Source organism: Mchenga conophoros, linkage group LG20 (genome assembly GCF_057382185.1).
Source record: "Mchenga conophoros isolate Kocher_MC1m ecotype Shallow Benthic linkage group LG20, M_conophoros_male_GT1.1, whole genome shotgun sequence".
In the NCBI taxonomy this organism is placed as follows: Eukaryota; Metazoa; Chordata; class Actinopteri; order Cichliformes; family Cichlidae; genus Mchenga; species Mchenga conophoros.
This window is the reverse complement of record NC_140545.1, coordinates 20,060,677-20,086,006: the sequence shown is the minus strand read 5'-3', so window position 1 is coordinate 20,086,006 and position 25,330 is coordinate 20,060,677. Positions and strand designations below refer to the sequence as shown.

The window sequence follows — 25,330 nt, the reverse complement described above, 5'->3', positions numbered from 1 at the left end:
ATGCAGAGTGGAGCAGCCAGGGATCAAACCACCATCCTGCCAATTAACCTATGACCTGCTCTACCGCCTGAGCTACAGCTACGTCTTCTGTGGTTGGTGCCTGTAGATTTCAAGATTTAAAGTTCAAAATAATCCTTTTTTATCTAAGACTGAGCATTGCTGTAGCCTCTGTGTTCTTCTTCTGTTAAGCTACTTCAGCTACCTGCCCCTGTTCTGATTGGCTGCCCCTCAGAAACACATGATTTTAAAAGGTGGTGGATGGTTTTCTGTGCTCAAAGCCAGTGTGTGTCCTGGTAATAACAATATTAGGTATATGCACTCTGTTTGACATCATTTGGATCCAAGAGTAGAAAAACTTTCTGAAGTTGTGTATTTAGTGCCATTTTAAACCTGAGATTTTGGTTTCACTCACCATGGCTCAGGGGGTTGTGAACCGGAAGGTTGCTGGTTCGATCCCCAGCTCTGTCTGTCTTGGTTGTTGTGTCTTTGGGCAAGACACTTCACCTGCCACCTACTGGTGTTGGCCAGAGGGGCCGATGGCGCGATGTGGCACCCTCGCTTCTGTCAGTCTGCCCCAGGGCAGCTGAGGCTACAACTGTAGCTGCCTCCACCAGTGTGTGAATGTGAGAGTGAATGAATAGTGGAATTGTAGAGCGCTTTAGGTTCCTTGAAAAGCGCTATATAAATGCAATCCATTATTATTATTATTATTAATTTGCACATACTCTGACCTCAATATGTGCAGCTTTACCCAAGTTTGATGTGAATGTCCTCTACTCCAATGGTACACATATGACAGACATAAGGGGAAAAAAAGCATTAAATGTCCCCTTATATCACTAACCCTCTCCATTTATCTGTATGTTTTCCTGTCTGCCTTCTTATCTACAGTACCGCTCCAGTGACAATTATGGGATATATCACACAAGCCCAACACAGCCCAGCCTGATCCGTCCTGTTGTTCTTTGGTCTCAACAAGATGTGTGCAAGTGGCTGAAGAAACACTGTCCACACAACTACCTGACCTATGTGGAAGCGTTCTCCCACCACGCCATCACAGGTCTGAGATAGTAGAAAAACAGTTCCACTAGTGAATTCATGAATTACAGTTTAATTGTAAAAAATTACTTTGTCATCACCTTAAAGGCCGAGCGTTACTGCGCCTGAATGGGGAGAAGCTGGAGCGCATGGGTTTAGTGCAGGAGACACTTCGACAGGAGCTGCTGCAACAAGTGCTGCAGCTCCAGGTGCAGGAGGAGGGACGCAACCTGCAGCTGCTCAGCAGAGGTGAGAGTGTGTGTGTTTTCAGTCTTCCCAGTCCTTGACTTTGAAGACACAGTTTGACATTTTTCACATTAAAATTTCTGACTCCTATTCCTGTCAATTAAAAATTAATCTTTAGCTAGCAGTGGTTTAGCTTAGCACTAAAATTACATGTTTTATGATGAAGATAGCTGGAAAAAAAATATTGACGATGGCTCCATAGTTTGTGCTGCCGTCCCACAGCAGGAGGGTCCAGGTTCAAACCCAGGCAGGCAGGCAGGCAAGTTAAAACTTGCATGCTCTCTATGCTTGTGTGAGATTTCTCCACTCTGTTTTCTCCTGTCCTTGTAAAACCTGCTGCTGTAATTATGCGTATCTGTGCCAAGGATACATTTCACTTCTTGGTTGAATAACGTTGGAAAAATGTTGGTGGGTGCAGTTCCAAAACAAAGGGGCTTTTCACATGGGAGGCATTCTGCTGTGTGTCCACCGCCACCAGCCCTGCATCTGTCTGGGGTCAGGGAAGTGTTATGGCTCTCTGTGATGTAAATATGAGAACAGCAATGTAAACAAACAACACTTACACAATAAGCGGGTCTGTTTTCTATGTATTCCCATTCACTTTATTCAGATGAGACTACTGTGGTTTTAATATACAAAGCAACACTGTGACGGGGGCCCCACCCTGTGGGGTACTCGGGGTAGAGCACCTGGTGGCCCATGGTGACTGGCCAGATGGAGCCTGCAAGCAGTGCATGGGTCAGCCCTTCACACGGGTTCAGTAAAAGATGTGGTTTTCTTTGTTTCTTAAACCAATTTTTTGTTCACATGTCTGTGAACTACACTAAAAGCACTGCGACTTCTCATTGAAAATAATTGAATGCTAGCAGTTGTTATAAGCCAACAGTGGAGTTTGACGTAACTTGGCTTTAAGATTAATGGAAAAGATTCGATGTCTTTAAATCATGCAGTGACATTTTTAGTCAAAATTCTGTTCAAACTAGAGCTAAGAGAGATAGCAGAGAGGATTTTCTACCATGCTTGTATTAGGCAGCAAAGTAAGACAGTAAGGCTGAAGTCCCAAAGCTAAACAACAGACATTAGTTTCCTCTGCCTGCACAAAGTCGCTGCTTACAGCTCATAAAACTCTCCTAATTAGAAACATGAGAGCCCAGTAGAAGTGGTTGCATCTTAGCTGTACATGATTGGCAGAACAAATGAAAATCAATCAGTTAAACAACTTATCAGAAACTCTTGGCTGGCTGTGCCTTTTCAGTCTTTGGCCATTTAAAAAAAGGAAGTAAAAGCTAAAGTATAGAAAGTCCCAGTTATTTGTTTTAGTGGGGGTTTAGGTGGAATGGATGGATGCCTGAAGAAAGAGTTTGACTCACAGCACCCTTTTAATTAACAGCAGATTGTTGGTGTTACATTTAAACAGTGTTATGTGTTAGAAGTGCTGGTAGGTGCTTCTTTTGCTAGCTGCTTTCAGGTGATTCCTGTCTTTATGTTAAGCTACTTTATGCCAACGGCTGGTTGTCGTCTAATGTAGATATAGACGCGTTAGGGATGTTATGATAGTAGAAATGTAGTAGTCAGTACTAATATCAGTGTTAGTTATATGATTGTTGATACCCAATTAGATAACATAGTTACAAAAAAGCGAGCAAACAAACAAACTGAATGTTCCTTGTATTTAAAATTATGGTGCCTCTGTCACTTCCAGACCTGCAGCCTCGGTACAGATGCTGTCTATGGTAGATGTAATAAAAGGACAAAACAAACTTGACGTGGATGGGTGTGTGTTTGTTTGTGTATCTGTTTTTTTGTTTTTCTTCTCTTTCAGCGACAGTGTGTCCTTTTGCTTTCTTTGTGCTTTGACCTGTGATCTTATCTTTTCTCCTGTTTGTCCCCTTTTCTATTTTCTTTTGTATTCTCTTTACTTCCAGCTGTCGGCTCAGGCATTATTACACCATACATGTATAAAAATAATTAAATAAAAAGAAATTGGCTAGCAAAAGGAGCCTATACAGAGTTGATAGTTTATAGATCCTCTTGGCAAATCAAATATGTTTGGCACATCAGTGCATTCAGACCATGATTCTGCTTGCTGAAGCTTGTAGAAAAGAAAGGTTTAAAAACAAACATTAAACAATTATTGTCATATTTTGAGAATTTTGATATGAATTGGTATCTTCTGATGATATCCCTTAGACACATGCTATATCAGGCCTTGTGACATGTGTCTCTTTAGACTGAACATAAATGCTTGTGCTGATCTTTTATGCTCTAGTGAAAGAAAAGCAATAGTCATAATAAGCAGTCTGTTTTTAAAACTGACTTAATTTGCATGGACTATCCTGACACAAAATGGTATTTGTCACAGTTTGTGTTACTGTGTTAAGTTGTCCTAAATTATCTGACTGTTAAGTATTTTTCATGGTACTAACAGCTCAGTAACAGCTAACTGACATATATTCCTGATTTGTATCTACAGAAACCGTCAGACCTCCACAGTGTTGTTCAGATGGACTTGTTTTGTCTGCAGATTCCCAAAAGATAAAGTTAAAAGCCATTCATGAACCACAGCACTGAAGATAACAGACTCAAGACATGACAAGTATGGGAGTATTCCTGTTGGTCGAAAAAGCATCTGCAGAGAGCTGTAATATTGAGTTATTATTGTGTTTTATAATTATGTTGTGGAAATATTACAGTTATCAACAGAATATAAGCCTTTTGTACAGTTCTGACATTTATAGCTAACCAGAACAGTTTAATCACTTGTAAATTCAGAGGGTTTGGGATATGTACGGATTACATGGTCCAGCTCCCACTGAACAATATGGTGGCAGCAGTGATGTATTGTTCCAATAACCAGCAGGGACCAACACAAAATCTTTGTCTATACTTATCTGTGAGATCGAGCGGTGAAAGCTTATTATTGCACCTGTAAAAAAAAAAAAGTTTAAAAAACTTGCTATTAAAAGTAAAAAAAATATCTGAAAAGTGTTCATCGTTCTGTGTTTTGCAGGGTCCTTTGGAAGAATATCCTAGCTGGATGATGGAAACACCGGAGTCAGAGAACATATAATCACGTAACATGAAATGTGAATCAGATCTGTAGGATATGTGCATCCAGCGAGCTGTGGTCTCCAGAATAAAGCTGTTAACTGGAAGTTGGCAGCTTTTCATTCCCTGTCTGCACGATAAACTGATATCATCTTTACAGACTGACAATGAACTGTGATGAAAAAGCATCATGACAATCCATTTATCAATTTATTGCCGCCTGTGATTAATTATTAATTTACTGTTCCTCTCTTACCGTCTCTTCCTCTCATTCTTCTCTTTGAAACGTTTTTTAATGTCAGAAAAACAAATTAATAAATACAAATATTAAAATTTAGTCGTTTTTTTGCGAGTCGTTAGGCTCTGTTGAGCTGAGTGGTGTGTAGTTCCTTTGCCTGGGTAAGATACTACATTACCCACAATCCCTCCGCACAGCTACGAAGAAACTATCCATGGCTCTAACCAGCCGCTACCGGCTCCGAGGTCTCAGGATCCCAGCGGAGGCGAAGTGCGGTAAAAATAATGACGTCCCGCTCGGACAGGTACACGATGCTATCAGTATTTTTACCTGTGTTTGAATTTTTTTGAATCCTGAAATAATTAATGCAGTTTTTATTTTATTTTATTTTATTCACATTTTTATAGTCCGCAGCAGCTTCGTCCTGTATAACGCTAACCACACTGACGCCCCTTCTCCTCTCCTCCTCCTTCCTTCACCCCCTATAAACAGATGTTTACACACCATTCCGTTAAACCCTGTCTCTGTTAGTTAGTTATTAACTGATCAGTATCATCACGATGGGGGATGAAGGTGCATCAAATGCGCTTCAGAAATAGGTGAGCTGCATGCTGACACAGTCGTGCGTCACAGTCTCTGAAGTCACGAGTTCAATCTGTGATCATAAATAAACCTCTGCATTTCAAGCTTTATTACAAACATTAGCAAGGAAGTAATACCTTAATCATTTTTTCTGTTGGAGAAGTTTGAGGTGGCGCTCGTTAAACTTATTTTAGCCTGTTATGAATGTAATCAGAGTACTACACGCCAGACAGTTGTTGCAGATTTGTCAGCTGCACATCCATGATGCAAATCTCCTGTCCCAGCACATCTCAGAGGTGCCCTATTAGATTGAGATCTGGTGACTGTGAGTACAGTGAACTCATGGTCATGTTCATGAAACAAGTTTGAGGTGATTTGAGCTTTGTGACGGGACACGTGACATGATAATGGACAGAATAAAAATTAAAACGCAAAAAAAAACAAGAATAACGATCAAATAACAACAGCCAACAAAGACTCAGTGTCACAAGATTCATCGTAAAGACGAATATTAAAAAACTCAAAACTCAACCCAGTGGTCAGACACCATAAGCATTAGAATGGTGAAGCGATATTGAAGATAACGAATGATAACGAATGATTTTTACAGTTTTCAGTTTTCTGTCTGTCTTCTGTCTTTGTCCTTTGGGTTGTTGGTCAGCCGAACTCCCTCTGTAAGGGCTGAGACTGACAGTTTTCGCTGTTTTCTCACATGACGTGTATCATAAGAAATCATTTTGCCCCATTTGGTTTTCTAGTGTTTCTGTTGATCAGGTCGGTGAACTGAAAGGAAGGATCAACAGAAGACATCCATCATGGCTTCTTTTTATTTAGAGGTGGCTCTATTAATACCAGCCAAGCAGCTCTTTGCTGTCAGTGTTACAGTGATCCTCTTAGACGCTGTCACTCACTCTCTCGCAGAGAGAGAGAAAGCAGGACACGGAGAGAAGAGCAGATTTTTCAGATGATTAAGGCTTCACAGACGTGTGAATGCACAAAGTGAAAACAGACTAGAAATAGACCTGTATTTAACACGTTCACGGCCTCGGTCAGTGCTGAGGGCCGCTTGCTGTTGTTTTTGGGGAGGTTGCCACAGTGACGGGTGAGCTGGAGGGTAACAGGTTGTCGTCCGAAGCAGATATGACTCTGCTGGACTGCACAGGAGCCAGAATCTCCGGCTGCTGGTCGTTGAGGTCTGACCGCAGGTAAGATGTGGCTGACTGCAGTGTTGCTGCTGTTGTTTTCTCTCAACACAGACACCCTGCTGGTTTTCCCCCAACAAAGCTCACATACACACTGTGGATACATGTGTGAGTGCTATAAATAGTCTGCAACCAGGGGTTGTTGACAGGTCAGAGGGAGTGCCGTATCCGGATTAGTTTGCAGTGATTTGGTGTGAGAGCTGGGTTTATTTGGGTTGCTTGAAATGTGTCATTACTGCACATTTATAATGACCTCGAATATGCAAAACACTCATTAGTCTTCACTTCCATTCAAGATTTGTCCCATTTAGTATGCATGCGCTGTAGTAGTGCATCACATCCAAAACAAGCAGGGTACCGATTTAGTTTCTAATTATTGCCTGTGGGAGTGTATAAGTCCAGAAAGAGTCCCCAGAGAGCATGACGCAAAAGCTAAGCTGACTTTTCCATGTTCCATAGTTAACGGTGATGTGAGCCTAATCTAAATCACTGTAATCTAAGCTGCCGTGTACCTAATAAATTACCTTACAGTCTTACTACTACACTATAGGTAAAGCAGTATTCATATTCTTTATGCCAGTACTGCACCATAACCGTAAAAGAAATGACAATGTAACTTAAAGCTTTTGTTTTGTGGCTACAGTATCAGAACTTAAAATAGTGAAGAGAAAGAATCACAGCATGTGTTTATAGCATTGTTACGATAACAATAATACAGCTCCACTCCTACTGAGCTCTCACAATGCCTTTATACTACAAGCTGCAGTCACCCTCACGCACACTTTTTATCTATGTGCACAAATGCCTATGGATCAACTTGGCATTCACTATCTTGAGCGTACAGTGACGTTAGCTTTTCAAACTCTCAGCTTGCTGAGGTGGAGCCGGAACAGTATTCACTGTGGATTAATCGGCTGTATACTTTCTTGAAGCATGTTTATTTCTGTATTTGTAAAATGCACAACAGTAGTAGCAAATTTCCATCCTATGTAGGGACAGGGATAGCTCAGTAGGTAGAGTGTTGGCCCCATTATTGGAAGGTTGGGGTTCGAATCTGGCTACCCTGAGGTACCCCTGAGCAAGGTACCGTCCCTACACACTGCTCACCGGGTGCCCAATGGCTGCCCACTGCTTCACTGAGAGAATGGGTTAGATGCAGAGAAGAATTTCCCCACGGGGATCAATAAAGTATACATTACTATAAACCACTATCTCTTTATGTTAATAAAGTGTTCTCATACCACCATGCTAGAAAAGCTCCAGTAATTCATATGTGTAATTCCTGAAGACTCAGAACTTCACTGGAGGGATGAAACGCCATTCTTCTTAATTATGGTGGCACAAACTGTCAGTGTAAAGTCTCCCAGAAACGCTCACTTATGTTTAAATGTGGTTCCTGTAAATCTCAGAGCATATGATTTATATCATCTTAGTACTGAAAGAGCTCCTTCTCATCAGCATAGAGATTTTCCTCAAAGAATAAAGGTGAGCAGTCACAACAGTGAAATTTTAGTCAAAGCAAACCTAAAAAACCTACCAGCAAAACACCCCAGAGCCACAAGACCCTCTCACTTTAATATGTCTTGTTATATATGAGGAATAGTCTAAACTTCACATTTACTGTAACCGTATACAAAGAAAAGCTGTGATTTCTTGCAATGTGAGAATCCACTCTCCTCCAGTCCTTGGGCAAGATACTAACCCCAAGTTCCTCTCTGATCAGCCTGAGTATGAATGTGTGAGAACGTTAGATAGAAAGCACTTACATACAAAAGAACGGGTGAATGAGGCATGTTGTATGAAGTGCTTAGAGTGCTCAGATAGACAGAAAAGTTCTGGGTTACATTTTTAAATGTTCTTGATTTGTATTGTAATGAAAGTTGTATTTTTTTTTAAAGTTGTGCCAAAATGTCATGCAGTCAAAAGTGCAGCAGATGTCCTTAAACTGCTATTGCAGAAAAACTGGATGTGGATATGAGATTTTACATCCTCTGTGATCAACAGCAGAGCTCATAAACAGTAATGTGTTTGCGTAAAGGGACAAAACTCTTTTCTGCTTGCACAGCAGGTGTTGGCATTCTAGAAATTGTGTCTTTCTGTTGTTGTTTTTGACCATGAGCTCCACATTTTTAGTAAAATATTTAAACAGGATGTTTAAGGATGGTTGGCTATGGTACAGATTTAATGCTTTCTAAATTCAGAATTATTGGAAGAAAAGAACTAATTAACTTTAATATGTATAAATGTATAATTTAATTTGTGTTTGTTTGTATTCCTATGAATGCGTAGGTATGAATGTACATGTATGTGTATACGGGCCAGTTGCATTTCTATTCAAGCATAAATTTGAGTTGCTTCTGTACAATTAGTTAAAATATCCTCCTGAGAACTGAGGAACTTTAACTTTTTTTGTGATTTCCTTCCTCTTTGGAGCTAAGAGAGGCCACCCAAAAACATGAGATATCATGGAAAGCCCAAGATGTCCTCTATTTACTACATTAAGACTTAGTAAGCTAGCTTAAATAAGTCAAAAGATACAGACCAAATCAATTCAATCCATCTATCTCTATTGAAGACGCCATAAGTTTTAGCTAACCTTTAACTCTTAAGACCATAAGCACAAAAAAATACGTGTTAGTGATGTTAGTGTTAGCACTGTGTGTGACTGTAAATTAGCTGCATCATGCAGAAAAGCCCAGTAAGTATTTTCAAAATAAATATACATTTGCATTAGAAATCAGAGAATGCAGACGACATCATTTGCTATAATAACTCCATAGGCCTAGCTGTGACAGTTTCCTTCCTGTTCCTTCCATGGATCGTTTGTTCAGGCTGTGACCTGCCCTGCTGTTTGCTGTTTTTGCAGTGGGAGCGGGGAGGACTCGTTGGACCGCCTCCTGCCCTCGGCTGGGGCCCCTCGCAGGAAGAGCGCTACCTCGCTGAGTAAAACAGAGCCTCCTCTGCTCCGCACAGGCACACGCACCATCTACACCGCTGGCCGCCCGCCCTGGTATGACGAGCACGGCGCTCAGTCAAAAGAGGCCTTTGTCATTGGTACGACACTCACTGATGATGTTGTTGGTCCTCCAGACTGCCAAGTCGTGGCTTTGAGCTGCAGAAGCTGTCCTTAATGTCCTATTCTCTCATATTATACCCATAAACATTTTAGTGCTATCACACATGCATACCAGCAGACAGCATTAGACACACTCTGAAAAACACAAATAATGGGCCTTTGAAATGCTGTGTGGATCTGCAGGGCTGTGTGGGGGCAGTGCCTCAGGGAAGACCACCGTAGCCAATAAGATCATTGAGGCCCTGGATGTGCCGTGGGTTGTGCTACTGTCGATGGATTCTTTCTACAAGGTGATGCCTGTTTGTGTTTTTTGTCTTTATCGATTTGGTAATTATTACAGATTATCTGTTGGCTTGTTAAAGGAAGAAATGATCTATGTGCAGAGAAAATCTTTCGGTAATCTTAGGAGCTTTTCCATCACAGACTCGAAGTAATCACTGTACTGCTGTCACTTGATTTAATAAGAGGTTGTGGTTTTGCCTTAAAATTACAGCCTTCGAATGACAGACTATTCATGTGCCGCAGCAGTGAAAATGAACCTACAGAGACCTGCAGGGGAAAAGGAACAGAGAACAATGGAGTAACATATTTCTGTTTAGGCGGAACCTGGAACAAAATGCACTGTAAGAACATCAATTAAACTTCATTTAAATCACCCAGTGTATACTAAACAAGAAAGAGTTTGAGGTTTCCACCAAGACTAAAGATTCCCTCCACAGCCTTTGTGAATTGAGTTTCTGGATCCAAAAGTATATCTCTCACTTTTTATTTTAATATGTGTAAAGAAGTCTCATTAACAAAACCCTGAATCCATATTTCTAGGTGAAACTAAGCTACACCACTAATAAAATTTTCATGTAAATTTGTTTTAGAACTTTTTGTGTAATCCTGACAACAAACAGAGCCAATCGCATAACTTTCTTGGTAGAGGTAATCAATTTGAGTCCCAGCAGGAAACCAACATATTAGGCTGTTTGTTAAATCTTCAGAAAAGATGTCAGATTAATTGAAAATTTCCATCCATGCTCTAAACTGGCATGTAACTGATACAGTGCAGAAACATTGCATATTTTGTTTAGACAGTAGATTGTCCTCCATCTTGTTCAAACACAGAAAGTTCCCATTTGATGCTCAAGCCAAAACAAGTCATTATACGATCCACCATACTGTCTACACAGGATTATGGACCTATCCTGTAGGTTCATGCTGTCGCTAATGCTATAAACCACTGGATGCGCTCTACCACAGCGTCACGTGCTATTCATTACTGCAGACAGCTACGGCTCTCACCAGCTGTGAGTTACACAGTCAACAGTCCAGAAAGCACCCACTGATCTGTGATCTGTGTTTGTTTTCATAGACTCAACTTCTTTAGTTGAGATCAGTTGGGAAAACATAATCATTACAGATAGAGAGTCATAACAAGTTCCTCAGACCAACTTTTTTCTTGTAAGCCGCACACTCATAAGCCGAGATGTTCAGTCCTCTATAAGACTTTAAATCTTGCTCATGTTTCCAATTATTTTTGTGCATTGTGGGTGTTTTTTTGAGTGAAAGAGTGTAACTATTTGCTCTGCTGCAAAGGAACTCTTGATCTCAATTAAATTTGTCACATAAATAAATCTTAAGTTAGTAAATTACAAAGAGAAATGTTAATATTTATGTTTTCTGTCCCAGTGTTCAGAACCACATAATAAAAAAAATATTCATCACCATCACAGAGACACGAACCAATCATTTTGAATAAATCACATAAACTGTTATCAGGTTTAACATCTTAAAATGTGGTTTAGCCAAGAAGATGTATCAAAAGTATAATTTCATCTTTTGTTGATAGAGTCCAACATTTTAGAAACTGCAAATGTTTGTTGTCTTGTAGAGTTTAAAAGATCAGTAAAAGAAAAATTGTAGTTAGTTAGTTTATTTCGTAAATAAAATACATAGAAAATGTTAATTACCACTAACTTTCCAAATGGTAATTGAGCTAATCCACCACCCCTGCCATCCAGCATTAAATCAGTGCCATTGATTATTAAATTTGGATTTTTGAGCCCAGTAAATAATATTCCCGTCTTTATGCCACGGTCGGCAAGGTCTGTCATCTCAGTTGTGGGCAAATAAAGGCTATCTCATCTCATCAACATCATCAAATCTTCCCACTATACAAAGTGACATCAGAGTGACGTCTTTTATGTGTCAATTTTGGATGTCAAATTTTGGGCCACTGAAGGAGTTGTTTTGTAATGACAGGCAACGTCTTTTTTTTCTACATCTACTGAACATGTAGTGTTGATGTCCATAGGACCTTCGTGTACAGTCTATTTGTAGTCCCGATGTGGTCATTGTGGACCACGTTTCAACGTCAAACTTAGACACATTTTACACGGCATTTTTTTTCGTTGCATCTTAAGGCTTTTTAGTCCCGTGTGTCCAGAGGGTGGAGGACATGTTTTCTATAGCCTCCTGACTACCAGGAAAAAAAATGTTGTCCAATCAAAAAAATTTTTAAATCCCCCAATGTTTGTAAGGTAATTAGAAGACTGAAAAAATTTTTTGGGGAAAAAAAAGTTTACATTTTTTAGATATCACATGTCCACTGCAGAGGACATTGGAAGGCAAAACATGTAAAAATGAACTTTGATGGCAAATATTTGCTTCAACTCTTCACCAAGGAGAAGTTTGAACTCAAGGAACTGTAGTGGTTTCTTCCCCCAAAACTGCAAGTCATTGCTATACTGAAGCCATGAGTTGGTGATTGCCAGATCAAAAAGTAGAGAACTGCACATACTGTCAATTTCTGAGTGCGAGAGACCATCCTGTAGAAACTCAACATTCGGCAACAAGGTCCACGTCACCTATGTTGGTAGTGTACTCAGCAATTGCCAGTGGACTTGGCACATGGACAAACCTTTTGTTTTTCTTAGACCATCTTGTGGACATTTTTTAAACACTTCAATACTATACTAAAATGAAGTTAGAATTAAGCATACTATGTTTTAACGTGTTATTAAGAGACTTATTTAAAATATGTTAACAACATTTATAGCTAAAAATTGCTCAATAAGAAGTTTTATGCACTTACTTTTCTTCTTCCCATAAAATGTGCTTGCAGCGATGGCCGCCATGTTCCTTAATGAAAAAACTAAAGTTCCCAAAGCTCCACCCCTTCACATTTGGTATCATTGGAAAGCCCTAAATGTCCTCTGTAGATACCAAAAGGAGGCAATTCTGTAGTATGCAGTGCATGGGAGATATTCAGGTTTAGAAAGGTGCTCTACAGAGGACAAATTTGCATTGCTGGTAGTCAGGAGGATAGGCTACCAGTTGATTTTTGTTTACACCTTTATTATTACCTTTACATTTATTAATCATATAAATTTCCTGCACCTATCATAGACGTCCAGATGAAGTCCAAGGTTCAAATGTTGACGTCCAAGCTGGGTCATGGTTGGACGTCCAAATTGTAGACCTAGTTTGGTTGTGTGTAGTTGTCCAGAACTAGTTGTTGACCAACGGACCCAATATAGATCTGAACGTCTATCCGACGTCCAATGTTTAGTGGGATCAGTAAATTAAGACAAAATCAGGTATGCTGAAGTCTTACTTCTCTCTTCTGCATTCACAGACAAAGGTATCAGCTAATTAATAATATAATCTAAAAGTAATAACACAACTTCACAGAAGAAAATCTGCTGTTACAATTAACAACACAGCAATCTGTAGTTTTTGTCAGATAATTGCATTAATAAGAAGGCACCAATGCAATTGAGACGTCCATCTCAGTGACTGGCTGAGCTGAAATGAAGTCTCAGTCAGATGGTCCACGTTCCTAACTTTAGGCGTTAGCAAAGGATAAACGGGTCAGTTTTTGAAAAATTCACCCTCACTACACTTGTCACAAATGGGTACATTAACTTAAAACATCAAAGCTGTGTTTTGTGCCAGAGTTAAAACATTATTTGAATTCTGTCAAGTTCCGTATTTTAACTTTGGAGTCTATGAGGACTGACTTGTTTGCAGAGCCTAAAGAAGTCATTGGCCATTAGAAGAAGTGCAGTTGTTAGCATTATAATAAAACTGCATTTTCAGCCCAGGAGTTTAATGGTTCATATTTGTGGTAATAAGCTGATCTAAATGATAAAATAAACCCTCATTTAAAATCTTTAAATAGTTAATCAAGTTAATGAGGAAGATCCTCTGAAATTCATCTTTATTTTGTGTCTTTCAGGTTTTATCCCCCGAGGAGCAGGCTCTGGCCGCAAAGAACGACTACAACTTTGACCACCCGGGAGCATTTGACTTTGAGCTGCTGGTTTCCACCCTGAGAAAACTGAAGCAGGGCAAGAGTGTGAAGATCCCGGTGTATGATTTCACCACACACATGAGACATAAAGACTGGGTGAGTTTGGTTTTTATTGCTTTAAAGGAACCTCAGTGTTGATTATGCCAAAGATGAGATGGACCAGAAAGAACCCCAGTGTTGAGGCAGCATTCAAAGCTGAAAATGTATTAAACTTAAATGAAATTTAAATTTTTAAAAACTATGTGTCAAAGTGACACACTGCACCTTTAATCTTATAAAAGCTCAAACGACTGCTTTCTTCTTTAAAGACTCGACTTTCCCTCTTCTTGCAGAAAAATGTGTACGGTGCCAGTGTGATCATTTTTGAAGGAATTATGTCCTTTGCAGACAAAGAGCTTCTTCAGGTAAGACAGTGCATTCTTTTATTTCCTTTCTTTTGAAGAATTCTTGAGTGAAGCAGACTAATCATCACCAGGAATTGTTTGTGCAGCTGCTTGGCTGAAATGAACATTATTGAACTGTTGGCTCTTCGCACCTGCAGCTCCTGGATATGAAAATCTTTGTGGACGCAGACTCAGACATTCGGCTCGTCCGCCGGCTCCGCAGAGACATCACAGTGCGTGGACGGGACATTGAAGGCGTAATCAAGCAATACAACAAGTTTGTGAAACCAGCCTTTGAGCAGTACATCGAACCCACCATGAGGCTGGCAGATATTGTTGTACCAAGAGGTGAGTCAGACAGACCTCGTCTTTCCTAAAGACCACCTAAACTAAAATGTTTGGACATATTTGTTAACACTGGCTGTTCTCGGCTTTTTGTTCCCTCCAAGGTGGTGGGAATATGGTGGCCATTGATCTGATTGTCCAGCATGTTCACAGCCAGCTGGAGGAGGTGAGTCACCAAATCGCTCCGTATACTTGAGAGCATGGTGCCACCATGTGTCTGAAGGCTGAAACATGCAGACTTCCAATTCTTTGTGGGATAAGTGGCATCAGAAGAAAATACATCGAGCAAGCTTTCACATTTTTAACCCTTTAACTTTGAAAAATATTGCCAGCAAACTGAATTAAAAACACAAAACCTGAGATTTGTTGATTTTACAAGTGTTATGTGTGTAGCCATGTGACCTCTACTGTTGTTCAAAAGCCAGTGAAAAGTCCTGCAGTTGTAGTGGATGACATCTTCCTTTATTGTGATGAACATGCTGAATCAGTCGAATGTGGCTCATTCTGAAACCAGTAAAAGCAGTATATGTGTTTGAGTCACATATGATAAAATCCTCAGTGCCCTGCTGTTTTAATAAATTATCTATTCAATTAAAAAAATAATTAGGAAGAAATGTACTCAGTAACTAAAACGAAAAACAAAGACTAGATGTGAATGTCGATTTTAGTTATCAAAATGCAAAGACAGAAGGAAACCAACTAAAATCATACAGGACTCTGCCAAAGTCTTGAGCCGTCCCTCATCTTTTTTGTGTTTAAATGCGAAAGAGCTGCAGTGATTTATTGAAACATGCAAACATACAGTATATAAGGCAGAAATAGAGTTTGTACAGTTCTAATGCATGCACGTGCAAAATATTTGGTGTGACCACCTTTATTCTTGAGCACAGCCTGAACTCCTGAAGCTTTTTCTTTAGGAATAGTTTTCCAAGCTTCTTGAGGGACGTTCAAAACTCTTCATTGGATTTTGGCAGCCTTTTGTTTTGTTCTGTGTCAAGATGATTCCACACTGCTTCGGTAGTGTTGAGGTCCCGGCTGTGGGGAGGCCGATCCAGGACTGAAAGTGTTTCATTTTGGTTTTTCTATCCAAGTGTGCTTTTGCTGCATTAGTAGTGTCAGGGCAGGATATTAAAAGGTTTTTTTTTTTAAATAGGAAAAACAGCATCACCATCCTTATCTTCTGAAACATTATTTTTTCCTCTACTATTATTTTCATTTATCGTCTCTCTCTGTCCTCCCTTTATGCAGCGTGAACTCAGTGTCAGGTATGCTGATACATATTTTCACTTCTGTGACTTTGGCCGGCTTATTGTAATTGGAAATTTTATATTCAAACTGTGTCCTCTATGGCTTCCACACTGTGCCCCATCTGCCCTCTCTGAAAACTCCCTGCCGCCTCAGAATCTCTTTTCTCTGATAGTGTGTCGGACTAACAAAGTTAAACCTTTTGATCTGATCTGCTTTGTCTCAGGGCACTCCTGGCCTCTGCCCAGCAGACGCAGCCGTTGCCCCAGACGCTCAGTGTCCTCGAGAGTACGCCGCAGGTCAGGGGCCTGCACACCATCATCAGGTAGTGACATGTGATCATGATGTCCTTCCTGCAGTCCTATAATTTGAAATTTAAAAACGTTTTGATTCCCTCCGCCGCAGGAACAAAGAAACCAGCCGAGACGAGTTTATCTTCTACTCAAAGAGGTTAATGCGGCTTCTCATAGAGCATGCTCTAACATTTCTACCATCTCAGGTGAGTAATCTTGGTTTGAATATCTAGAATCATTACTTTTTATTAATATGATTACCCTTGCATGAAAAGAGTTGCTCATAGTGATTAAAACAAACAAAACAAACAAAAAAACAGTAATTAATTCCCTCCAAATCTCTTGAGTTTCTCATATTTTAATTCATAGTTTTGGTTTCAAGCTGACTGCATTTTGAAGCTTTAACATTAGCGTTTTGGCCCCCACCGTGTTGGGTTTTTTTTAGAGCCACAAGTTACCTTGCATGGATAAAAGGGCTTGAGAAACAACATACCAGATAATTAATCCTAAATACACTCACCAAACCTGAATAACAAACTACTGGGATGTTCTTGACTACACAGCAAGCCATAACATTAGTCAGGTTATCAATCAAAATGCTCCAAAAGTCACCAACGGCACACACAGTGAAGCGAAGTGTTGTGATGAGTCTGACAGGTACCGTTTGGCTGCCTGTAAATCAGCGCAGCCACATCTTTTACTCAATCATCCTGGTGGGTGACTTATAAAAAACTCACCTGTCTCAGAGTTTTTGGAAGAGTCAAAACTATCCGTAGAGCCCAAAAAGCTTTTTTTAAAGCTGTAAAGTTGGACATTTTAAAATGGGAGTGTATGGGGATTTACTCGTTTTTGCACCCAGCCTCAAGTGGTCACTAAAGGAACTGCAGTTTTTTGCACCCCTCAATGGACACAAACACAGCAACAACAACAAAGTTGCAATGTGCCTGCTGGATGTATGAAAGTGCAATACATGTGTTCCTTTAAATAGTCAAACTAAGTATGTTATTAAAACATAATCTGAATTTTACATTTCATGTTTCGTAAGTCGGCTGTATCAATTAAAAAAGTAAAGTAAGCCATGGTGAACCCTGTCGGCTCCCAAATTTCAGTGATGCCTGTCACTGTCATGCAAATAAGAAGTTTTGTCTGTAACTATAGCGTTATGTTCCACATACTGTGTATGAAAACCACTTCATCTTCATATTCTATCATGACAAAACAGCTGTAAAGCTTTTTGCGATTATTTTTCTTTCTTAAGATTTTTTTTTATTACATCTTTGATTCACTGAACTGCAGACAACCCTGTTTTCACTTTTTTCATCCTCATACCTTCTACTGTTTGCCTAGCGGTTAACAACCAAAACCACTTAACAGAACATATAATTATTTCTCTGTATTTCTCTGAAAATGTACTTGTGTTAAAGCTAAGTGAACACTATTAATGTTGAATTGAGGAATGAAAAGCTGCCCTTTTTGATGCGAACTCTTGTAATAAAACTTGTTAGGCTTACTGAGTAAAGCACCTCATTAGAGCCCCCTTCACAGTTAGCTCATGCATGTTAGTCATATTATCCAGAGGGCATGTTTCATACTTCACATTCTAAATCTGCTGACTTTACCTTTCTGCATAATGAGCTGATATTATTAGCTTCTCCTCAGTCACATAAAACAGTAACAATTAATTTCACTGGGGATTTTCTTTTTTTTTTCCTTTTTTCTTTTTTTTGGCAAGGAAAGCAACACAGAAATATGATAGAACTTGAAGTGGCCCCATTATGCCCATTTGCACCTCCAGGTTTTTATATTTGGATTTCTGAGGAGTAGCTTTGCATAATTCACATTTTAAAAATAAACTTTTTTTAGGGGATTGAAGAGCCTAGGTGCAGCTCAAATCTTCAAAGCTACTCTCTCTTGGCTGCCCCTTGTGAACAAAATCTTTTATATCAGGTGGGCGTGGCTTCTGGGCGGACCAAAGCTTCTTGCTAGTTAGAGCTGTGTGCATGAGATGACCATGTCAGGGATTTCTGTTTTCACTGCCATCACACAGAGTGACGAAAAAAAAAGAAAACTGCCTTACACTGAGTGTGTGAAGCTTGAGATTTTGATTCATAGGGATTACCTACTGAAAAAGAAACTAAATACGTCACTATGATACTCATTACAGCAAAAAATAAATAAATAAATAAATCTGAGAACTCTTGTGCAAATGTAGTGTTTGTGTTAAAGATCAGGTTTATATTTGTGTATTTTTTCTTTAGTGCCACTTTTTTATGTCGGTGTGTTTGTTTGTGGGGTGTTTGGTGTGTAATAAAACATCATTTCTTCTTCTGCCTTTGCAGCCGTGTTCAGTTCAGACCCCACAGGGCCATGATTACGAGGGCTGCAGTTACAACGGTAAAGGGGTAAGTGATGTTCTTGTTTTACAAGGTCTTGCTAGCTTCCAGTCGAATATGACCTCAGGGTTTCTGTCATCATGCTCGCTCTGCTGCCTCGTCTCCTCAGATCACCGGTGTGTCGATCCTGCGTGCAGGAGAGACCATGGAGCCCGCCCTGAGGGCCGTGTGCAAGGACGTCCGCATCGGCAAGATCCTCATCCAGACCAACCTCGACTCAGGCGAGCCAGAGGTAGAAAAATATGAGTCATTTACCATCAAATCCATGTGCGTGCTTTGCTTTCCAGACTTCACGCGCTCCTGGGTGTGTCTCAAAAATCACATCAAACAAAAGATGAAAATGTTTTGATTGTTTTTTAATTTTTTTTCCCTTCCACATGATGTGTGTCTCCGTGGTAACTACCCTTCCTGCTTTTGTAACCATGGTAACTGGTCTCCTCCTCTCTGGCCTCACCAGCTGCATTACCTGCGTCTGCCCAAAGACATCAGTGAAGATCATGTCATCCTAATGGACAGCACAGTCTCCACCGGCGCTGCTGCCATGATGGCAGTTCGAGTCCTATTGGTGGGTGGAAATTAGCATCATTACCCTGCAATAAGGCAGCAGTAGGGACCCTCTCCTCTTGGGCAGTCACATGTGTTTTATTACCCATCTGTGTGGGCATTGAGTAGATGTTATTCTTTTTCTCTGGTGCAGTTTGAGTTGTATTATTCCTGCAAGGAAAACCTCAAATGTATCCTTTCCACTTACTGAGCTTCTTAAAGTGATCAAGAAGCCACTAACTGTTGTTGCTGTGATGTGTGTGACTGAGCAGGATCATGAGGTGCAGGAGAATAAGATCATGTTGGTGTCGCTGCTGATGGCAGAGCTCGGGGTGCACTCTGTGGCCTATGCCTTCCCAAAGGTCAAAATCATCACCACTGCTGTGGACAAGGGCCTGGATGATTTTTTACATGTAATTCCTGGTATCGGTAAGCACTTCCATGCATCTTTTCATTCTTTCACGTACTGTCTTGTAAATTCAGATGGCCTGTGTTCCTACCTGTGCACACATTTTACCTGAAGTATTTTTTTTTTACAGTTTGGAGTCAGCAGGAGAAAACTTTTGAATTATAGCTGACGTATAAAAATAAAAATTTAATGCAAGTTCATAAATCTTCATTAGCTTACCACACCGCCTTCAGCGTGCAGGTGTTGGGTTCATGATTTTAGCTTTGTGCAGGAAATAAAAAGCAGCAGACAAAAAGATAATAAGCATCTGTTTCTCTAGTTGACAAATTTAATTTCTTGTACCAGCAGTTTGTAATATTATGATTGTGTCATGTTAGATTTGAAGCAAACCTCTCTTTCTGTCGCTACTGAGTGAGTGAGCAACGTGAACATCAGATGGCCCACTCGTAGCTTTACAAACAGAAATACTTACATGTGATTATGTAACTTGTCCTACAGAGAATACAAGTGAAAATACTGCAGCTGTTTTTTGAGGTGTACTAGACGTGATGGCACAAAATTTTTTGCAGGTATAGGAAGTATAAGATTACACCTGAAATCTCATAAAACTCATTTGCTTAAAGGCATTGCAGTCCTGAACTTTTCTCACACTTACCTGATAAAGGGACAAGTGTTAACACAAATGTCCGATGCACTCACATTGCATTTTAGCCGGTCTTTAATCTGCCTGCTCCCTAGTACAGGATCCATTTGGTATCAGATTGCACCAATGTGTGAATGGTGTAGCTAATCGTCTAGTACATTTGCTGCTAATGAGTGGTCATCCTTTGTCCTGCCTCCAGTTGCGCCATCCTGGCAGCACCCCACCTAATCCACACAGAGTATTTCTAGTAGTGACAGTGTGTTTGAAGCTGACTATTTCCTGAAGCATGCACATCAGAAAAGATAGCTGTGGAAACCTGATCACAGCCTGATCGTAGCAATGCTATTTGAAGTTCATGTGTGAAAATGCAGTTAGGGACAGCAGTGCCGAATGTGGACATATTGGAGATCCCACCATTCAGCTTAGCCAAAATCAGGAGTGTCTCGGTTCAGCTTTGCCGAGGACTGCAGTGAGTCCAAAAGAGTTGCAGAGGTGATATTGTTTAGCTGTTAAATAAAAAAGGGAAGTTAAAGAACAATTTGGTCTGCACTTTTTCTTTCAATGAGAAAGAACAAGAATTAAAACATATGGCGGCCTCTAAGGTCAAAGCACATGCAAGAAAATGCAAACAGGGAAATGCACAAGTTTATAAATGTTATAGTTACCGGGGAAAAAACAGATAGTCTTGTGCAGGCTAGTAGTTGTGAACATTCAGTCAAATCTGCAGATGTAACATAAATCTCTACCTATCAATTTAGACTCGTTATGAACTATGGGTCAAATGTGTATAGTTTGAAAGAAGCAAGTCTTGGGGCTGCATAATAAGGTTCAATCAAATAGTGCAACTTCATATGTATTTATATACATAGAGTATTGTGTCTGTGTGTTTATGCAAACTGATATTTTTAATCACACTGAGACAAAAAATAGGGGTAGTTGATGTTTTTATATGCTCAAAATGGGTCATTAAAGCCTGTGGGTAGGCGGTTACTAGGCAGCATGATGGTGTCATAATATATCACGTGTAATTCAACATTTGTGGATATAAATTAGATGTTAAGGTCATAAAATTAAAACAACAAGATGCTTTAATGAGGTGCTATTCTGTAGCATTTGTGTATTGTTGGAAGATTTATTATTCATCTAACTGATAACAGAATATCTGTAGAAGCACAGATTTTTTACCAGAAATTCTTCATTTGATCACTGTAACCGAGCACATATGTGGAAGTCGAGAGTCTCCTGAATGTTTGAGTGTTGTGTGTGTAAACTGATGTCCGTCCAAGCAGTTGTTGTTTAGATTCAAGCAGGTAGGAAGCGAGTCGAGTTTAATTAGAAAGTGAAAAGTGAACATAAAATCAATTTAACGTCCTTGAAAAATACCAGTGGAAAAATAGCTTTCTCTTATTGAGCCATTGCTTGTAAAAAAAAAAGAAAAAAGAGAGAGATCTATATGAAAAGCAGAAATTCAGTTTAAACTTTCATTCAACCTTTGCTGCTATTGTCATGGTCCTGGGTCATTTTGACCCAGTGTTCTTAGTTTTTCTGTAGTTTTGTATTTTGTTTCTTATGTCCATTGGATTGTTTGGTTTGGTATTTGGATTCCCCCTGTGTCCATGTTTTTATTGTGGTGTTTGCTCTGGTACCGTGTTCCCATCCTATGTGTTCTGTGTTCTCCTCATCCCCTCGTATTCATCCTTCTTCTCTGCCTCTCTCTCTGCCTCTCTCTCTCCGTGCTCATCTCTGTATACTGTGTTGTGTTTAAGGTCCACATCTTGGTGTCAGTATCGTCAGTTTCGTGTCCTCCCTGCTCGGCCATGAGTAATTGTCTTCAGCTGTGTTCCCCGTGTGTTCCCACTTCCCTCGTTACCTTCTGTGTATTTATGTCAGAGTGTCCCTTTGTTCTGTGTTGCGTCGTCCCTCTAGGTTGTGTGCATTTTCCGTGTCTTCCCAGCGCCTCAGCTTTTAGTTGCTCCCAGTATAGTTTTATATGACTTCTTATGTTCCTGTTAATAAAGACCGGCCTTTGAGTTCATCCCCGTGTGTCTAGAGCCGTGCATTTGGGTCCTCTCTTGCCTTCACACAGCCGCCGCCTGACAGCTATTTAGCTTTACTATCTCTTCACACTGTGTTTTTCAGTGTGTCTTATCGTTACATATTTCTCTTGCCTGGCTTCGGGGGCGATGTCTGCTCCGCTCTGAGTGCACTGCTGTGTGTGTGTTTTTTTAGGGGACTTTGGGGACCGTTACTTTGGGACTGATGGCTTCGACAGCTGGAGTGATGAAGAGGACCAGGAGCAGCTGCCACACTGACTCAAACATTTGTGAGACTCTGTGAAAGAAAACACAAACTACTTGAAAACTGTTGTGCATCCTCCTCTTCAGGTGTAGACTAGCAAAAAAAAATTGTTATATTTACTTTTGTGTACTGTAAAATTTTATTTTTTTTACTCCTCTGAAGATGATGTCTGAGTCCAGGTTTGTGCATGAGGGATATTTTGTTCTGCTCATCTTAAATATTTTAATACTGAACAGTAAAGCAGTGCCATTGCCTTTGAGGTGCAGTAAAACAATAATCCAATAACGTTACTAAATGGGTCCAGGTTGCACCAGCTGTTATTAAATCCAGAACTTAGTAAGAGCCAAAGAGTAAAGGAGTAAGTTCAAAGAGTAATGTACTAAATTTAGTTGGGCAATTAAAATATAGTGAATGTCTTCAGTAGTTTTGACTGTAGTAATGTGTAAATCTGTCATGCATATAGGGAGTTCCAGTTCAATACAGCAGCACCGTGAGGCAGCATCAGTATGGAAACATGCCCACAGTAGCAGGTAATGTTTGCCTTGTTCACAGTCTCAGTTTTACATATTACCAAGCCAAAGTACAGCAGATTGGACCAAAGAAAAGCTCACATATGATATTATTTGAATAAAAATTAGGAGATCACCAACAGTAAGAAGTTTCTAGGCTCGATTTCTGCTGATTGCTAGGCTGTCTCCCTGTGCGTGTGGTGGCTTTCCTCTTACGAGCTTGAAGTCCAGTCGCCTTCTTTTGAAGCTCTTAAGACTACCATGACCTGGATGACTGAGAGCCTGCAGACATGTGGGCTTTCCTCCAGTTTCCTTTCGCAGTTCTAAGACACGCTTGTCAGGTTAACTGGTGATTGGTGAACTTGTCTGTGGCTGTAGAAGTGGTTAAATAATTTAATTTTTCTTCATTAATGGACATTAATGAATACATGTAATTCATCTTATAATTGTTTGGAAGTTTCACATTTAAAAAAAACCCCATAAATTTCATCCTCATGGTGGTGCTAGATGAAAAGTTAGAGGTGCTTCTTTTTGGGGGTGAACAGCACAACAGACAATCTTGAAGGTATTTGTGTGATTCTTGAAGTCGCAGATGAACTGATCTCTATCGATAAAACCAGTTGTGTCTAAACGTAGCTCTGACTATGCTCCATTGGAGAAATGTGTGTTTTTAAGAAGAAAGACATTTCACACAATTTAGATTGAGTGTGAAACGTCTGATTGCATGAACCCTACCACCATTATAGGTCACGTGTTTGGTCATTAGTTTGACCATTTTGTGAGCATAATTTTAGACCTTTACTGTTATAATGTAATTCAACCATATCTTGATAGCAGCAAACTAAAACCAATTAACTCTTTTGCACTCATCTGAACGGCTCAGGCTAATATTATATTCTGGGTATTTGGTTCACATAGAACGCAGCAGTGATGTATAGGATTTACAGGCTATAAAAGTTAGTGTGGTGAAGCCTGTTATAAATTGGGGATATGTTCATTTGCACGTAGTTGTTGAGTCACTTGTATTTTTATAGCACATTTAAAAACAACTGGCTTGGACCCAAAGTGCTTTCCAGTTCAGGCAGGTGGATTAACAAAACAGAGGTAAAACATGGAAGGTAAAAACAGCATTAAGAGAGAAATATGGATAAAGGAACTGGGAACATATAAAAGTAATGGCATAAACACAGTGTAATTACACTTACACAGCATTTGATCCCCTTTCTTCCACATATCCAATTCATAGGATCATAGAGGGGCTGCGGCCTATTTCAGTTGTCATGGAGTGAGAGGTGGGATACACCCTGGCAAGTCACCAGTCTTTCACAGGCTAAGAGACACAGACAACCATCTACAGCCAATGCAGAACCTAACATGCAAGTCTTTGGATTGTGAGAGGAAGCCGTGGGTGCTGGAGGGACCCCACGCAGGCAGAGGAAGGGTTCCAGTCGGGCAGTGAATTTGAACCAATGCCAATTAAACCAATTAAATATTGGAAATAACATTGTTGTAGATCACTACTGTTTTTCAACTGAAAAGAGTTCTCTTTTGTCCTCGACATAAAAAAGAGCAAAAAGTAAAAAAGGTGAGCACTTTTTATCCAGTAGGGTTTATTGTGTCTTATAAATCAAATTAAAGTATTAAAATTTACTGTAAATACATAGTTACAAAGGAAACAAGTCTGAGTTTATGAATAGCTGGTGCAACAAGAAAGTGTTCAGTGAACTTTCACACTTTCACACTGCTCTAGAAGGATTTTTCTGTATGAAATGGGATAAACTTATGTCTGAAGCAGAGCTGTTGTTTTAATTTATAGTAAAGTCACATAAGAGGAGGGATTAGATAAGGATTTAAATGTAAAACATATAAATCTTGGATTCAGGGTATGAAAAACATGAGATTTTGATACAGATTCAGTTTTCATCCCTCACATCCACCACTCCAAGTTACTGCTGGAGTTTGACATTGTGTGTCTGTAAGGTGCTGGGTCACGGACGGTCACATGCTCATGCTTGAATACTTTAAAAGCTCCTCTCAGGGTTCACGCACAGGCCGCCTTGCTCCTCTCTGCAATGCACTTTAAGGCCTGAAGGGGTCAGTATAGCTCACATTAAGCTTCTTCCAGTATGATTTATAGTGTGTTTATTACCTTTGAGAAATGTGTTATTTTACAGCACAGGAAATGCACACGGACTCACCTGAATCACAATTTAGAGGTTTGAGGTGAGCAGCTGGAAACATCCTTGTGCTTCTCAGTTTAACTGACTGATCTGTTGCTGGGTGCGGTGTGTTAATGCTCACTTGTGAACATGTAAATAATAATGTTTCAGGGCTAAAAATGAGCAGTAAAAGATCACCTTCCTGTCGTGTTCGCGTCTCTTGATCCTTCTGGAGCCACTTTGTGACCTTATGCTGAGTGTTATCTCTCCTCTGTCTCTCTCTGATCCTCTGTTTTTTCACCATCATGCACTTTGACTGCATCTGACGGCCTCATTCATTCATGTTTATTCAGTCATTCATGCTCCTCACAGCGAGA

At 40.0% G+C, this 25,330-nt stretch overlaps 2 protein-coding genes across 4 annotated transcripts in view; both read left to right on the top strand.

The window, feature by feature from the left end:
- The window catches only part of samd10a (sterile alpha motif domain containing 10a), a 17,291-nt gene extending 12,622 nt beyond the window's left edge, over positions 1–4,669 (top strand). For 2 of the 3 annotated variants that reach the window (XM_085261058.1, XM_085261057.1), the window contains 4 exons: positions 892–1,060; positions 1,147–1,287; positions 3,758–3,880; positions 4,295–4,669. In XM_085261058.1, coding sequence (XP_085117184.1) covers positions 892–1,060; positions 1,147–1,287; positions 3,758–3,855 — 408 coding nt within the window. In that variant the 3' untranslated portion in view covers positions 3,856–3,880; positions 4,295–4,669. The other variant, XM_085261059.1, reaches the window with a different exon arrangement.
- Positions 4,660–25,330, top strand: uckl1a (uridine-cytidine kinase 1-like 1a). Its single transcript, XM_085261054.1, is given in 16 exon segments — positions 4,660–4,847; positions 4,849–4,874; positions 9,221–9,408; positions 9,614–9,720; positions 13,659–13,829; positions 14,066–14,137; positions 14,275–14,464; positions 14,566–14,627; positions 15,710–15,726; positions 15,933–16,031; positions 16,112–16,205; positions 18,339–18,401; positions 18,502–18,624; positions 18,850–18,957; positions 19,208–19,364; positions 22,217–25,330. Coding segments are annotated over 16 exon segments (1,623 nt in total). The 5' UTR covers positions 4,660–4,784; the 3' UTR covers positions 22,300–25,330.